Source organism: Zalophus californianus, chromosome 16 (assembly GCF_009762305.2).
Source record: "Zalophus californianus isolate mZalCal1 chromosome 16, mZalCal1.pri.v2, whole genome shotgun sequence".
Lineage (NCBI taxonomy): Eukaryota > Metazoa > Chordata > Mammalia > Carnivora > Otariidae > Zalophus > Zalophus californianus.
The window spans coordinates 51,717,556-51,735,828 of record NC_045610.1 but is presented as its reverse complement, the minus strand read 5'-3'; the positions used below and the strand labels follow the sequence as shown (position 1 = coordinate 51,735,828).

Genomic DNA, 18,273 nt, shown 5'->3' with positions numbered 1-18,273 from the left:
GGAAAATGTATCCCAAGTTTCAAATCAGCATTCCGGGAACATGCCATCTCTGGGAAACTGTAGGTCAATTCTCTCTTTCAAAGGTACTAGACCAGTGTCCTCAACCATGTTGTGCATCAGAATCACAAACGGCGTGTGAGAAAGGCCAATTCTCAGGCCCCACCCTGGACCTTGGCATTGGAAGTGTTCACCAGCTCCCAGTGATTCCAGTGTGCATGAGACTGAGAACCACTGACAAACTCCTCCTCTACCTCCGTATGATTGTTTTGCAAGCTGAGGCCCTGGGCCCCACACACTGGAGAGGCATACACAGGCGAACGAACACACCTGGTTAAGACTATTTCTAAGCAGAAACCACACTGAACAGCAGGTAAGAGTCTCTGACTCCGAGCAAAAAGATGTTTTCCTTTATGTATTTCACCAAAAACTGTCATGGAATGACCTCTAATTCTTTTCTACTACTTGCTTTTTTTCATAAGATGGATGAAGGAAGGAAGGAATACAATTTGTGTGTGTGTGTGTGTGTGTGTGTGTGTGTGTGTGTGTGTGTGTGTTTTCTTTCTCTTGATCTCAAAGAGAGAAACTGCCAGATTTAGAAAGGTGGGTGGGAAAGTGAATGGCCATAATTAGTAGGATAACACACCTTTTCTGGCTGGAAAAACATGAGGACAGAGGTAGCTTTCAAGAAGACGAAACTATGTTTGATCAGACAGATATGTCTTGGAACTGGATACAAAGAAGTGAATGGAAGTACCACACTCACTCGGAGCAACGGCTATGAGTAAAACAGAGGTCAAGTACAAGGGGAAAACACGGACACAGAAAAATAAGAAACAGCACTTCAAAACCTAAAAGGGGAAGAAGGGAGGATTTTAGGGAGCAATAAGTCCCATATCTGTGAACTTGAGGCAAAGAAAGAAACAGTGAGCTCTCTTCTTTGTTTTTAATGTGAATTCTCCATCCTTGTCCTCCAAGAATAGGCTTATATCAACCCAATGTCCAAAAGCAATGTTTCCTTGTTATTATCAGTCTACAATTTCCCTGTATCACTTCACTCCTTTTTCCTCAAGGAATCTAGAGAACGCAGCGGCATATTTAGCCCTGAGAAAGGGCTTTCATTGCATTGTCCACCTGCCAGGGACCTACAAGGGCACCTGCCTCCTCCAGCCGAACGAGCTACTGTGTGCTGCTGGAGAAAAATGTGGCCTCACCTCAACCTGTGGAAATCTGGCAATCTATTCCAAGGAACGAATTCAACCCTCCCCATTAACTCCTCACCAATGAAAGAACTTTCATTGTCTTCTATTGCAGCCCTCCCATTAATAGTAAGGCTTCTTTATTGAACAAGAAACAAAAAAGAAGAAGAAAGCAAAAGGGTATGTGAAGTATTGCCACAAAGGCAATCCTTGTGGCTTATACATCGTAAGGAGGGGCAGAAGCAAAAGAAGGCACCGATTCTCTATGTGGTTCAACATGATATCTCCTCTCAGAATTGACACATGTCCTCTTTACTAGATAAAGATGTTCACAGAAGCCACTTGGCAGAGCTTGTGACTTATCAAATACACACACACACACACACACACACACACACACACACACACACAGAAGGAGAGCTAGGTGATATAAAATCGCATCACGAATCACCTTCCATTAATACCACAAATGCCAAGAGAACCAAATTCGTGACTCTGAGATCAAAGTGATTTTATGTTTTCCAAAGTTAGGAAAAGGGTATGACCGGGATGGCTCGCCACTTCCCCTGAAATATTGTGGTTATGCCCCAGGAGTTGAGCAGAAATCCAAGGACGTGGCAAGTAGCCACCACAGCTGGAACAGGGAGGTTACAAGAGGGGTTCCTTGTTGATACTGTACAATACTCTTAAAGATGCATATTAAATAATTTCTTCTGGACCACAGACACGATTGAACTGAAAAAATAAAAGCCCTATAAATATTGCCAACCCAACCTTGTCTTTTGTATCTCCCTCCTTGCATAAAATAGCATCTTTGCAAAGAAGCGCTGAAACATAAATATTAAAATAATAAGTGGGACAAACTACAGATCTACTTACAATTTCATCACTACGGTAGCACCTTGTGACCAGGGCCAATGCATTCATTTCGTAAAGAACAAGAGAAGTCTGAGAAGCTTAAGGACTCATATGACACCTCATTAAATATTTAATCACCTTTTTAAGTCCTAAGCCTTTGTCATATTTCATCCATCTAGACAGTTCATTCTATACTAGAGATTCCAAGGCCCCCTTTGGAGGGGGAAAAAAAAAAAAGAAAGAAAATGGGGAGAGGGAAAAAAAAAACCTTCTGAGAGGCAGGATTAAATTATCTCAAAGATGAGTTTCTATTGGCGCTTTAGTGAACCTCTTCACCCTGTAAACCCACCAATCCACAGGAGGGCCAACCGACTGAGTCCATGGTACTTAGTCTCCAAGAATCAGTTTTACAAAAGATGCCACGTCTGTTGCTTTGGATTCGTGTAGGGTGAAAAATGGATGTTGCTGGGAAAGAAAAGAAAAACACATGGTATTAATATTTGCCACTGACAATATAGGAGATTAGCAACTTCATAGATGTATTTGGTCAACAGGTTCAAATAACCCCTATCGGGGTTAAGCTGGACTCTTCCTACCTCTTCCCAAATCAAGCACACATCTAGTGATGTGGACCTTCTAAAGATACCTTTTATCTTGTATTGTACCCCTCCCAGGTTGATATCTGTTTCCATGACAGAGTATCTACTGCTTTGTGAAATAAATCTGTAATCAGGATACCTAAATCCCACCTGTGGTGAAATACAAGGATTTGGGCAAAGATGGCCCAAACTCTGATTTACCCATAACCCTGTCCCCTACAAAGTAATTTTAGACTGATACAGGAAAATAATGAGAAATTTCATAGATTTGTGCACATCGATTTCTCAGGAAATGGATGGTAGAATGAGAATCCAATTGGGTAGCACAGCAAATGAGCAAGGTAGTGTTTCGCCGGACGTTGGAGAGCTAGTTTGGACTGATACAGTTGACAAAGCCACTCTCTAAGCCACATTGACAGCCACGAGTTACACTTATGTCTCTCTTGATGAAGAGTTGATCCATCTGGAAAATAATGTTGACTGCCAAACTCTAGGTATGTGCAGGGAAACTCAACTTGGAGATTAAAGATTGAAAAGGAAAAAAAAAGAAAAAGAAAAGAAAAGAAATGGTCTCTATTCACACAGCTTTCAGATTAAGCAAACTTTACAAAAACGCCAGGGCTAGCAATTTGCTGGGGAAATAGGCATAGTGGGTCCAAGAAGCCACACATTCCAAAAAACAGTTCTGAAAAGAATGAAACATTTTTCTCTGCACCAGTACAACCCTCCCGAAAGGCTCAATTTTGTTACGGTAAGTTCCCGGCTGTCACCCTGGAACCTCACACCTCTAATTAAAAGGATACATCAGCTGATGAACCACAGTGCTCACAGTGGAAACAGAATCAAACCAACAAACCAAAAAGGACGATTCCTTCTGATACAACCCAGTGCCATGTACCGCCCCCCCCCCCCCACCAGTCACGGCCACCTCCCTGATTGTCTGGTGGTATTATTTTCAGGGACTAGGTTGAACAGCTAAATAGGAACGTTTTTGCATGCAGACATGTAGATGAGTCACTCCGTTTCCCCCTGCCGTTGGGGATGTTAGTTTATAACCTTCTTGTTGCCTAGCTGTAGGTTTTCTAATTATATTTGTTTTAAACCTGACAGCACAGGGCTACATGAGTCAGCTCTGTGGGGAACTGAATGCCCACCCGTAGAAGTTTTAGGAAACAATGCAAATGGGAAAGGAACAAAGAAATAAAACCCAAAATGAAGGTAGGTGGTCACTGGTAAGTATCGTGATTCAAGAAAATGATAAAGACGCTTTCTGCTCTGGCCCATCTGGAAGATACAGGTTGGGTGTTGGCTCACAGCCTCATGCCCACCGAATTCACTGAAGATGCCGGGTCCTTCACCCTGAGCTCCTTGTACAAATAAACAGCAGCGTTACTTCTGATTACTAACCTCTTACACAGCACACTTACCAAGTGCTTTACCATCATGCTCATTAGCTTTCCCACATCCTCTTGACATTTGGTGATCTTTTAGTGTACTTAAAAGTTTTTACTATCAAAACAGGACATGTCAAACCTCAGAGTGTCTCAATGACTACTTTCGATGCCTGCCAGCCCCATCTTGCCTCTGGTTCTGCTCTGGCTGCTAGCTCAGTGAATGTAGGCTTAGTCTGTGAATGAATCAAATAACCTGACCTAAAGTTTTTACAGAAAAAAATCCGCAGGCATCTTTCAGTTTATTCTCTGGGTAAATGCTGTGAGAGGCAGAAGGCAGGGGGCGGGGGAGAGAGCAGGCAGGCATGTCAAAATGGAAAGTGTGACTCGCCTTCTTGTGTGGGTTTTGAGGCTGTGAAAGGTTGGGAGGGAACCCAGTCCCCTCTATAAGCAATGGACTAAGAATAGCAAGGCCAGCAACTGGGAGGTGAGCAAAGAGGTACCATGGATTCATCCCCAGGCTGGGTTTCTCAAAAAAGGAGCCAGGTACAGGAAAGGAGGACATTACCAACAGTCGTGCCTCGAGAAAACATGGAGATCCAAGAACACACACTACCAGGAACATGTGGGCAAGCCGCAAGTACCAATGGTCGCCATATCTTCTACACAACACGTCACCCCTTAAGACTATGATTTTCTAGGGGCTCAGTCATCCTTGCTTAACACTATGATTTGATCTAGAACTTCCCGGATATTTGAAGAACATAATCACCTCACTGGGCAATCACTTGCATCAGCTGATTATCATTTCTGGTGGTTATCATCTGGGACAGGGGTCAACAATCAATGGTCCAGGGGCCAAGTCTATCCCACTGCCTATGTGTGAAATAAAGGTTTTTGGAACACAGCCGCACCGTCCGTTTACGTACTGAATATGGCTGCTCTCTCACAGCAAAACAAGAGAGTTGAATAGCCACCCACAAAGCCTAAAATATTTACTATCTAACCCTTTACAGAAAAAGTTGGCTGGTCCCCACTCTAGAGGAACACATCCTACTGAGTCATGTCCCCCAGTGGGAGTTTGAGAGAACAAGCACATGAGATGATGTGAAAGCATGTATACCCCTCAATCCAAGTTGGGGGGTGGGGGGAGCAGTTGAGATTTCTATAAAGAGGTACCCGTCTGTGTTGGGGCCTTAATTATACCACCCTTCACCTGGAAAAAAGGATTTTTTTTTCCCCCTTTCTTCACCAACTCCTACAATTTAAACAATAGTCTCTCAGCTTGAGTTTTCCCAATGCTAAAGTCAAAGAGTTTGGACTCAGATTTTCCACTTAAAAACCTCAATTCCACAGGAAAGCAGAGAGCAGTTATAGCCTTAGAAGGCAAGTCCATTTCCAGTACCACACAGACTAGTGTCCTAAAAAGAAGTGGGGGGAGGGGGGTGCACATGACTTTGTAACATTAATATGTAGACCATAAAAGACCACAGCATTAGAACATACTGGAAAGTGGAATGCAACATCAGTATAGTATACACCCGAGTATAATAAGCTAGAACTCAGCAATTTTTTTCTCAAGTATGTTCCTCTGAAACCTCTGATTAGAGGTCACTTGGAAGGAAATAAAAATGTTCTGCATATTAAATAGCCAGAAATATATAGAAAATGCTCTTTTATCTGAAAATAGGGACAAATAAGGCAAGTTTACAGTAGGAGTACAGGCTTCCTAAGACACCCCAGAAATCACTCCATGTCCATTGCACTTGATGTGAAATCAATTTTAAAATGCTCTGCGGGTTGCATAAGCATACCCAAAAAGGAGGGTAGCCGAGACTAAAAAGTTCCCTGACTGGCTATTAAAAATATAATCAGGGAGATAAAAAAAAAAAACCACACACACACACACACACACACACACACACACACACACACACACACATACATTCAGGAGGAAATGTACAACCCAAACATGTGGTATGCTGAGATTTTTCTCAAGCATTATGCCTTTTCTCCCTCAACTGTGGGTCTTGATCAAACACAGCCAACAGAATGCTGAGAACCCAGGGGATGCCTTTTCAAAGGGGACAATTGAGAGCCCAAGGAGACCACCTTGTCTATCCTAAAACTCTCCCCAGTGTTCCTTTACAGTCCCCCAATTGAAGAATGGTTCAGACTTGAAATCTCCAGGCTGCACTCTCTTTTCTTTTCTCCAGCTTTATTGAAATATACTTGACATATAACATTGTGTAAGTTTAGGTGTACACGACGATTTCATACACTTCTATATTATGAAATAATTACCACAATAAGGTTAGCTAACCTCACACACTTACCATTCTTCTTTTGTAATAAGAAGCTTTAAGATCTACTCTCCTAGCAACTTCCAAGTATGCAATACATTATTATTAACTATAGTACCATGCTATACACATTCTATCCATGGTGTCACCAAAGGCAGGCTTTCTCTCTTTTTTACGGCTGAATAATATTCCATTGTAGGTGTATGTGTGTGTATCATATTTTCTTTACCCACTCATGCACTGATGGACACTTACATTGTTTCTATGTCTTTGCTATTATAAATAACACTGCCATGAACATGCCAATGTGGATACCCTCTGAAGATAGTGATTCCATCTCCTTCAGATATATACCCAGAAGTGGGATGGCTGGATCATATGGTATTCTATTTTTAATTTTTTTGAGGAACCCACATGCTGTTTTCTATACTGTCTGTACCAATTTGCATTCCCAACAAGAGTGCACAAGGGTTCTTTTTTCTCTACATTCACACCAACACTTGTTATCTCTTGTCTTTTAATGATGGCCATTCTAACAGGTGTGAGGTGGTATCTCATTGTGGTTTTGATTTGCATTTCCCTGATGACTAGTGATGACGAGCACCTCTTCACATACTTGTTGCCAAAAATCAAGTGGGATTACATCAAACTAAAAAGCAGAAACTAAAGAGATGATCAACGAAATGAAATGTCAACCTACAAAATGGGAGAAAACATTTGCAAACCACATATCTGATAAGGGGTTAATATCCAAAATATATTTTTAAAAAACTCATACAACTCAAGAGAAAAAAAAAATCTCATTTTTTAAAATGGGGAAAGGACCTCAAAAGACGTTTTTCCAAAGAAGATATATAAATGGCCAATTATCTATTTGTAGATAGTACATGACACATACTTTTTCCATGTCAGAGCCACCTCACCACACCATTTGTTAAAAGATCTCAGAAACCTATACTTCTAGGACCTGCCCTGAGTGGGTCTTAAAGACTGAGCACTACTTATCTTGGGGTGGGACAGAAGCAAGCATTTAATGCCTGCTGAATACCTGTGCTCCAGGAATAAATGTCAATCTTTGCTCTTATCTCTCCTGAACAAAACTCTTCCTTCCCCTGCTAAAATTAAAAACTTGATAACTGAAACAAATCTAAGGAATGGTTAATGCAAATTAGTAAGTAGTTACAATTTTATCATATTTCCCCCAATATGTGTTTCAACATATACTTCGATAAAAGTTTCCAAGTTTTGCCCCTGCCATCTACACTGAAGAATCATTTGTAATTAGCTTAAAATTATAGTTACAACAATTTAAGAGAAACTATTTTAAAACAACTCTTCTGAGGTCTTATTTTCACTCTTTTTTTTCATAGATAGTACAAATGGTAAGCTGTGGATGCAGAGGTAATATAATTCAAACTAATAAGGCTTGGTCTAACTTTTTTCCACTAACATGAAAACCAAAAGGAGAAAACAGTCTTTCCTCCCTAAACACCCATCAGAAAGCAGCCTGTCCAAAGAATCCTAAATATTTATCAAAAATATCTGTGTTTTATAGCCAAACCGTGGAAAGAGCCAAGATGTCCATCGACAGAGGAATGGATAAAGAAGATGTGGTATATACACACAATGGAATATTATGCAGCCATCAAAAGGAATGAGATCTTGCCATTTGCAACGACGTGGATGGAACTGGAGGGTGTTATGCTGAGTGAAATAAGTCAATCAGAGAAAGACATGTATCATATGACCTCACTGATATGAGGAATTCTTAATCTCAGGAAACAAACTGAGGGTTGCTGGAGTGGTGGGGGGTGGGAGGGATTGGGTGGCTGGGTGATAGACATTGGGGAGGGTATGTGCTATGGTGAGCGCTGTGAATTGTGCAAGACTGTTGAATCACAGATCTGTACTTCTGAAACAAATAATGCAATATATGTAAAGAAAAAAAAAGAAGAAGAAGATAGCAGGAGGGGAAGAATGAAGAGGAGTAAGTCGGAGGGGGTGACGAACCATTAGAGACGATGGACTCTGAAAAACAAACTGAGGGTTCTAGAGGGGAGGAGGGTAGTGGGTGGGTTAGCCTGGTGACGGGTATTAAAGGGCACATTCTGCGTGGAGCACTGGGTGTTATGCACAAACAATGAATCATGGAACACTACATCAAAAACTAATGATGCAATGTATGGTGATTAGCATAACAATAAAAATTTTTTTAAAAAATCTGTGTTTTCCTCATTGCTGAAATCCTTTAAATCATGCTTTCCCTCATTTATATTAGTAATTGATGACTCTTGGTATCTTGAGAACCTGAAAATGTAAATTTTGGGGCACCTGGGTGGCTCAGTCATTAAGCATCTGCCTTCGGCCCAGGTCATGATCCCAGGGTCCTGGGATGGAGCCCCACATTGGGCTCCCTGCTCCGCGGGAAGCCTGCTTCTCCCTCTCCCACTCCCCCTGCTTGTGTTCCCTCTCTCGCTATATCTCTCTGTGTCAAATAAATAAAATAAAATCTTAAAAAAAAAAGAAAATGTAAATTTTATTGGCATCATTTAGTCCATATGATGACAAGATTACCAAAATGGAAAAAGTTGCTAAGAAAGGTGACCTGCCCCAGTCATACTAAAGAAGGACTTAGGATACGTGAAGGATTTAGAACACACTCTTTTTTGCTTGAATTCACTTCCAGTCACCAACGTCTCAATGAACCAGCTCTCCTGATACAGTTGTTGGATTATAATTTAGGTCTTAGTCACTTTACCTTTTTACTAGCTGTTGGTTTGGACAGGTTTACACCACTAACAATACGTACCATAAGCTCTGGATATGTTGGCCGTTCTTTGGAATTCTTCTTCAAGCTTAAAGAAAAAAAATTAATCACATTAAAATCTGAGATTTCAATCTGTATTTTCACCAGACTAGGGTTTCAGAATCTGCAGAAGACTAAACATAACCAGCTTTAAAAGGTACTGAATACATGAATCTCCTATCCTGACTCTTCTCTTCTGTTACACATAAAATTATGTTTTAAATCCCTCTAGGTATATCTTCATAGGAAGCACAGGGGTGTGTGTGTGTGTGTGTGTGTGTGTGTGCGTGTGTGTGTTTACTTTCTTTCTGATACTTTGCCAATGACATACAAACTAGCTTTTCTGATCTACAGCCATCACATTCCAAAACACATATCTACTTTCCTTCAAAACAATTTTTCAGGGCGCCTGGGTGGCTCAGTCGTTAAGCATCTGCCTTCAGCTCAGGTCATGATCCCAGGGTCCTGGGATCGAGCCCCACATCTGGCTCCCTGCTTGGCGGGAAGTCTGCTTCTCCCTCTCCCACTCCCCCTGCTTGTGTTCCCTCTTCCCTCTCTCACTGTCTCTGTCAAATAAATAAAATCTTTAAAAAAAAAAACAAAACAATTTTTTTTCCACCCCCACTGGCAAAGAAATTGGCAGGTGTTTCTTACATTACATGTTATCTTTTCACTATCTTTGATGCATGGTTCTCCTTGCTTCCGATTCCCTTGAATGTATGATCTGCTTTTATAGACTCCTAACCAAACCCACCTGAGACAGAAGCAACACCCCCGTAAAATGTCTAAAGTAATGCTACTTGTTTACAACCTCCTGGCTAATGAAAAAGAATGTACACTCAGCCAGTGACTTTGCAATGATTCTTCTTAGAAATTCTTTGTGGTCACGCGCTACTGTCGCGTGGCTCCCATTCTGCATACCCAACTATCTGTATACACAAATGTTTTAATGGCATTTGATACCAGAGGCAACAGTAACAAAACAGCATTAAGAAGAGACCAGCCCCTCACCTCTATCCTCAGCCCACCCCTGTATCCACCCGTGGCCTTAAAATGGAAAAAAAGAAAATAAGTGGTTTATTAGGAGTTGGAACCCCAGGTTACAGAATGAAGAGAAGGATGGTTCTGAAAACTGTGGTTTGCAAGGCAACCTAGACACCCCTCTGCCCACCGGGCCACCGAATCCCACATGATGGAAAGGAACGCAGCCTGGCATTGAAGAAACCAAAATGTGACTGATCATTAGGGTTGCTGGGATTTGTGCCAATGGGTCCTTTTGAGCAGATGAGACCTAGTATGTGTGACATGAGCTCGGCTCCACCCCCATGGTGTAATAATAATGAGGAGAGGGGTCAAGGTATGGAGCCATAAGAGAGTGAAGTAGTTGAGACGCTTTGAGAAAGTGTGGTATAAAACAAAACGAAATGAAAAAAAAAAAAAAAGAGAGAGAGAGAGAGAGAAAGCTTTTGAACCAAAACAACTTAAAGCAGCCTACCAGTTTATTCCAGGCAATGCTGTGGGTAGAAGCCAGGGAACCTGAGACAGGGTACAGTAGATGTGAGGAGAGAAGTTTTCAACCTGGAACTGAGGGCAGATCTAGGACCTAGTGACCTCAGTGACCAGACAACCTATGAGAGAAAGTTTCGTCTCAACTGAGGATAAAAATAAGAGTGAATTAGAAAGAGGAATTATCAACTGTCAAAGTCAGATTGATAATGGGAATGTGTGCTTGGGTGAAATGAATGAGATCTTGGAAATCCCACTTAGGACTCTGCACAGATCTATGGCCTGACATTCTATAAGGCTTTTTTGATGGTTCTCAACTGCAGGTGATTTTGCCCTCCGGGGGATATCTGGCAATGTCTGGAGGTATCTCTGGTTGTTGATACACCTGGGGGCGCCTAGTGGCATCTCCTAGGGGGAGGCTCGGGATATTGCTAAACATCCTATAACACACGGCACAGTTGCCCACAACAAAGAATGATCCAGTCCCAAAAGTCATGAGTGAAGAGGTTGCAAACCCCTTGGGCCACGTGGACGAGGGCATTCCTCCTCATTGCTGCCTTCTATGCCCTGCTCGGAAATGAAATTCACTTAGAAGCCCCTCCCACTGATTCGTCTGTCATTTGCACACATTCTCAACACTACCAGCTCTCTCTCCCTGAACCCTGGGAAGCAGAAGTTTTCTTTCTAAGTTCAAGAGCTAGTTCACCTAGAAGGAAACAGAGAAGAAGAAATGTGATCCCAGGAGTAATGCTGACTCACGCACAAACCGTGGTGAAGAAAACAGGCTAATGTACAAAAGCCCTGAGTTTTCAGCTACTGTTCAAAGCCAGTCAAAAACCAGAAAGTCTTCTCCATAATCTGAACAATTTAACTTGCTAGAAGCAATCATGAAAAACATAGACGCCACCTTAAATCCACACTCAATAGTGACGCGCTTGATTTCAGGTGTCTCTACTTAGACGGGCGCCTTAGGAACTCCTTGGACCAGGGCTGAGCATCGACTCTGCTAACATCCATTCTCCTTGAGGACCATGACCCACCCTTCCATTACTAGCTTCCACTGGTTAGCGACCAAACCAAAGGGAAGACGGAAAAAGGGGCTTCTTCCTCAAACATCAGCACACTGGCCTCTTTTACCAACCAGAGATCTTTGTGATGTTTGCTGATTTTTGAACTTCCATTTACTTGATAATGAAAGAAGACTCTCTCGTCTCATCAGGTCGAGGAATGTAAGCACTTCCATTTTTTAAGGAGAGATCATTTTGAGTCGGGATAGCTTATCTTTTCACTTCTGGAACAGTTTAAGAAAATTTCTCTGGAGTTGTTGTTGTTTTTTTTGTTTGTTTGTTTGTTTGTTTGTTTTGTCTGTATAAAGAAAATGTGGGGAAAGTACCCCAAGTTAATGCATCAGAAAATGTTTCGAATTCCTGAAACCTCAGGGCTTGCCGGCCGATAGGCTTTCTTGACTTAACGGCCTCTGATTAGAAGGCTCAAAATTTACCACAAGCACTATTGCAAAGCATTCATGGAAAATACTTACACAGCAATCCAAGGCTGTTTATTGAATTAATATAACTGATAAAGCCCATTCTCTCCATCTTTTTAAATTGAGAACACTTCAAAACATTGGCTAAGAATAGCAAAATACTCAGGATAAGGTTGGGGGGGGTGGAAAGCAAATTTTCCATGTTTGATAGGAAGTGCTTGAAATTCAGGATAAAATAACAACCGTGGAGTTCAAAGCTACACCAATTTCTTTTTGGACTGGAGTCAGACTTTTGAATTTTCAAGTGGCTTGTCATTTTCAAGCGTGCAATTAGCTAACTGCTCTAATTCCTCTTCCAAATGCCACAACACACGCTTCTGACCGTAGCTGACACTAAAATACAGCTTCATGCTGTCTTGAGAATTGCTAGCTTGAAGTTTGTGCTGACCAGAGGATTTCTGCCTATTTGAATTCCCCCTGATGGCTTCCAAGAAGGGCTATGTGGTGCATCCACAGAATAAAAACACGTTGCGCCTCTCAAGCCCATATATTTGTCATAAGCTAAATAAACATCCAGAGCCTCTGTTTACTCTTCTTCCTGAACAAGTCGAGAACTATATTTGATTGTCTCTGTATTATGTTTGTTCCTCTGAGTCAGTATCAACGTCTGAGGGGGCTCCAACACACTCCTACATGCCATCAGGCTGGTCAGCTGGGCACTGAGCCTCCTCTCAAACAGGCCTGAAGGAAAAGCAAAAAAGAAGTCAGGCTGTTTGGGCACACGGTAGTTGGGTTTCCAGAGACTTCCTTCAGTCACCAAGCCTGTGAACCTATAGGAAGAGGTTCTAGAGAGAAGCGTAAGCCTGCCACAATCCCCTTTTTCCTTTTTAGATACTCCTTTGTTCATCCTCTATTGGACTGGAATGTAAGGCTTTTTTCTATGAGACCTCTCAATTATGAATCCCAAAACAAGGCCTTTATGGACAGCACCACCTACTCTAGGAACACTTCAAAACCCCTGTGATAAGAAAACGAAAAAAAGAGGAGGAAATCTCATTCCGTAGTCCTATTTCAAAATAAGTACAGAAGGGAAGGGTTGGTAGGATATCATTGGTATTTCCTTAAAGTCCGTAAGGCATAAATGTCTCAACTTACTTCCCTCTCCTACCCAACCCCCATCCTCCCACCCCACCCCGAGGATGCTGTCTCTCTGAAGCTACTACGAAAGAACACATCAGCTGGGGCTCCGTGCTCTAGAGGTAACTTTGGGTATGAGAGTGATAGCCTGCTAGTGCTTTCTACTCCCCCCCCGCAGACCAGGATTACTGTCAACTCACAAACAGTGATCAGAGGAGACTGAAAGCCAAGCGGGCTCCCTGGATAAGGCTGTGCAGTGTGGAGCAGCACGGCGAGGGAGGCGGTCATCAAACGCTTACTTAGCATGCATCCCAGGAAAGGTCACAAATCCTCTGACAGATGACCAAGGCTGTGGATAACGCAACCTTTCTCTTTTAGTTCGACACTCCGCCCAAAGACAGAGGCAGGAGAGAAAACCACCGATGTATCTATCTCGAAATTCGAGATTCATCTTTCACTTTCCAAATCTGTATTCCCCTTTCCCCACTTAACCACAAAAATAGGGGCTTTCTGAGAAGTCTTGAAGGATCAGAACCTGACTATGTCATGAAAATTCAAAAAACACATGGAGGTCACTCCAAAAAGGGTCCTCTCATGAACGGGTATCTCAAATCCTGCTGCATACATGGGAAAATGGAGGAACAGAAGGGGGGTAAGTCGGAGGGGGGAGACGAACCATGAGAGACGATGGACTCTGAAAAACAAACTGAGGGTTCTAGAGGGGAGGGGGGTGGGGGGATGGGTTAGCCTGGTGATGGGTATTAAAGAGGGCACGTTCTGCGTGGAGCACTGGGTGTTATGCACAAACAATGAATCATGGAGCACTACATCCAAAACTAACGATGTAATGTATGGTGATTAACATAACAATAAAGAAATTTAAAGAGGAAAAAAAAAAGAGAGAGAGCCTTTTCTTCCTAAGGAAATAGAAGAGGGTGTTCTTAGGTAGTCAACTTTTGCACCCTTTCCATCCACTCAGCTCCAGATCAAACTTAAAACCATCAGTAATAAAACAAGTGAAATAACTACCTTGCTCCTGGAAGCAGGTGTGTACCTGTAAGCTATACACAGGAAAAATGAAATCGCTTCCATTAAGATCTAAGCCATTCCTAGAGTCCTTTTAAAAAAAAATCAGCACTGTGTTTTTGAAGCATTAGACAACTTTTCCAACTCAGTGGACTTTAAAACACAGTTCATACTAAGGGGGTATCAAAAAATATATATATTGGTAATTTATGGGAGGCAAAAAGCTATTATTGATCTGCCATCTGAAATAGGAGAGCCTGTACTCTTAAAAAAAAAAAAATCCAAGAGAGGATCATTAAGAATGCTGATAAATTCAGAATTAATGCTCCTCTTCTTCTCTCCAGTTCTCCTACCAAAAAAACGACTCAATATTTTACACAGTGGATACTCTTAAATGTCAGATTCTACAGGAACTACAACACGGAAAGTTTGAATAATTATTCTTGGAAAACTTCAAAGTTTAGATGATTTGAGTTTTGTTTCTATTGTTATATATATAATATATATAATATATAAATACAAATATATATATATATATATATATATATATATATATATAAAATATATATTTTGGCAAACCCCATAAGCAAGCCAGACTGGCTGGCATGATTATGAGTAAAAGGACACAGGTTTAATAGCAATTAACAGAATTAGTGGTTTCAGGAAAGCTAGAAAATATCTATGGCTCAAAGTTTTTAAATTAATGAACCTTGGTAGCTGGGACAAAAATTGACAGAAAACAAGAGGGGAACAGAGAGGCCTCTGAGGTCTCTGAAGATGTTGGCAGTGTTCTAGGGGGCGGAGCGTAGGCACAGGGCGGTCGCCATACAAAGAGCAATAATAAAGTATCCGGATTGTCCACATACGTGTGCATACGTTAAAATTAGAAAGCACTATTTCTCAAGGTTTTTATTTTTAAAATATCCCTAAAAAACTTTACTGCTCTGAATCTTTAGGGGAAATTCTAAGTAAGAGGAAAAAATACACTGGGGAGAGAAAAAGTAATTGCATGATTTTTAAAAAATAAGTTACAGAAGAAAAACAGGTTTTGAAAAGGAAGCAGTTGATATCAGGTCCACAGACCATTGGGCAAAACTAGGGGTTCTCGCCCCAGCTGTAGAGTAGCATGATTTGAGAACATTTGAAAAATACTGATATTCAGGACCCTTCCCAGATCCATTAAGTCAGAATGTCTGAGGGTGTGGCCCAAGCGACAGTACATTTGAAAGTTCTCCGGAGGTTTACAAACAGCCAGAGTTGACAACTATTGGAGTAAACTGGCGATTCTCAATAGGGCAGCTCTGCTTTCTCAAGCTTTTCAGCCTTGTTCTTACCAAGTTTTCCAAAGTACCCAGCCAGAATCCTGGGGAAAGGGGAACAGGCAGGAGAAAGGTTACAGGGAGGAGAGTTTGACAAGACTTCCCTAGATAAGATCCTTCCCCTTTACCACTCCTCTTGAGAACTACTGGTCTGAACTATCCAAGATGACTCACCCCTTTTCCTATGTGACCTTTAAACATTTGAGGATAAGGAAGAAGAAAAAAAAAAAAAAAAAAACAACAAATACACAATAAAAACAAGTTCTTGAATCCAGAAGGCAAATCCCAACCTGGCCGGTGTGCTACCCCATCCAGCACATTCGCTCAAGGAGAGCAGAGGGGAGGACACACCTCAATAGCCCCGAAGAATTGTTCCGTCAGAGGTGCCCAACAACACACTGTACTCCAGCCCACGGCCCCAGCCCCTCTCTAGCCATTTGGCCAAAACTAAAACAAAAACAAGCCACAGTAGGCCAGCCTCATACATCATCAGGGCAAAATACCAGGGGTGACATGGGGGCCAGCGCTAACAAAAAGTCCAAGAGGCCTTAGTTTCACAAACAACAGACCGTTGCTTTGTCTCGTCATGCTTCCCAATAAAAGCTGCATTCAGAACACTTCTTCGAACGAGCACAGAGGCCAAGGAATGATAACCTTGAGGAGCTGTGCTGTCAAGTGGCCCTCAGAGGCCCAGCTCTTCCGTCAGCAGGGAGCGGCCAGGATCCCTCCCCTCCCAGGGTCACAGCGGGGCTGGGCACTATCTGCTTCTGCAGGGTGCCCATACAGACGAACGCCATTTTGTGCTTTCCTTTTGGTGTCGTCTTCCAGGAACACTTGCGATGGTCCTTAGTATCAGGATACACCAGGCAGTGCGGTCACCATGCATGCCCTCCTACTTTCCTCGATTCCCCTGACAATTTCCACAGAAACAAAGTCTACATTATTAGCATGACTCCTTCCATTTTTCCACTCCTCAGACCCCCAGTACTGTCCATTGCACCCTCACGGGCAAGTGTATCCACAGTTAACAAGTGTTGTGTAGGGGGCAGCCTACAAAACATACAAAACAGAACGTCTTATCTCCACTCCACCACCCTAATCCTCCAACCGTCCAACCACTCTTCTCTTGATGCTCCAATCAACATCAAAAGAGCTTATAGCTCTCATCAAGGAGTTTCTCGCTCCTGTGACATGAAGCGTGATCTTTTTTCTGCTTGGAATATCTTTCCCTACCCTACTTCCCTGGTCGCTTGGAAAAATCCCTCATAGGATCTTCAGCATAGAATTTATCTCCTCCAGAAACTCTATCCTAATGCCTTTCCTCTGAGTTCCCCAAATACCCTGTGCATGGCTCCAACCCTGGACTTGCCATATGGTATCATAATCACGGATTGAAGAGACTCCCCTACTCGACTCTGAGTTCACTGAGGGCAGGGACTGGGATAAAGGCATCTTTGTATCTCCGGCATCGAGGGCACACTCCATACATGCTTTTGGAATGAATGTACGCGTAATGGATCAAGACCAACGGAGGAAGTTCATGAGAACTCCTCTTCTTCCTTCACACTGGCACTTGGCAGAGGAGGCTTTCTTACCACTGTGAGGTAAAGTCAACAAACTCGTCGGAGAATTTGTCTGCCGGGAGTTGTGGTGAGGGTTCCTCGACCACCTGTTTGAGCTGCTGGAAGGGGGTTCCCCAAGAGTCGTAGGGAAACCGAAGGATCGCCAACTCAATCTAGAGGGGAGAAAAAACACAAGGGGACGGAACCACTTTAGGGCATCTGCTGGACTCTTCTGTCCCAGGAGAATCCGAGGGAAATACAGAGGTGAAGTTCAAGTAAAACTTGGGGAGACATAAACTAACAGTATGTTCTCTACTCTTCCCCAGCTCCTAGTGTTAGGGAGTTTTGAACATTATCTTACTGGAGGCAGCCAATTAAGCTTATCTATAACTGGATCCTCCTCAAAAGCCACTGTGACACTTCATAAAATTCTAAGTCAGCAGTATTAAACTTCGGGATGGAAAGCAACCGGGTGTTTTCAATGTTTGGTCTGAAAAGTTAGTCTTGCCCTGAGACTTTTACAGAGCTGTGTATCTGCTGCCATCTACAGGTCCCTTACTGGAATGAAAAAAAAAAAAAAAAAAAAACAAACCTAGGACCAAATGACTGATCTTTTTTTGGATTTGAGTAAGGCCACTTTGCCATGACAAGATCATCACGTGCATTCTGGGCAGGGATGGGAAATAACGCACAGGATTTAATCAGCTGCTGTGCCTGGGAAGGAGCCAGGACCACAGTGGATAATTCCAGACCTCAGTGACACACTAAGAAAAATGTATGATCACCGAAGTTACAAATGGTAACTGCAGGACTGTGCCGAAGGAAATTATCTTGTTTGTTACTATGTCCTTTGGCTATATCTGACCTCAGTGGCCAAGACCTCTATCAGAACCATATTCTGGGAAACACAGCCTATGTCCTGGATAGGACATAACAACTCAGTCAGGGTCTGCACACATGAGCACTCTTGGAGCAGCTTAAACTTCATGCCTAGATGAGAATAATTTAAAGCTATAGGCAGGATTCGTTTTACCGATGAGGATAATAAGACAGTGCATGGGACTCCACCAGTTTACTCAAAGGC

At 42.4% G+C, this 18,273-nt stretch overlaps 1 protein-coding gene across 1 annotated transcript in view; it reads right to left on the bottom strand.

Moving 5' to 3' along the window:
* Positions 1-1,697: 1,697 nt before the first annotated feature.
* MAP2K6 (mitogen-activated protein kinase kinase 6) overlaps positions 1,698-18,273 on the bottom strand; it is a 114,175-nt gene continuing 97,599 nt past the window's right edge. Inside the window, 3 exon segments of the mRNA XM_027568396.2 lie at positions 1,698-2,519; positions 9,157-9,202; positions 17,223-17,362. Coding sequence (XP_027424197.2) covers positions 2,442-2,519; positions 9,157-9,202; positions 17,223-17,362 — 264 coding nt within the window. The 3' untranslated portion in view covers positions 1,698-2,441.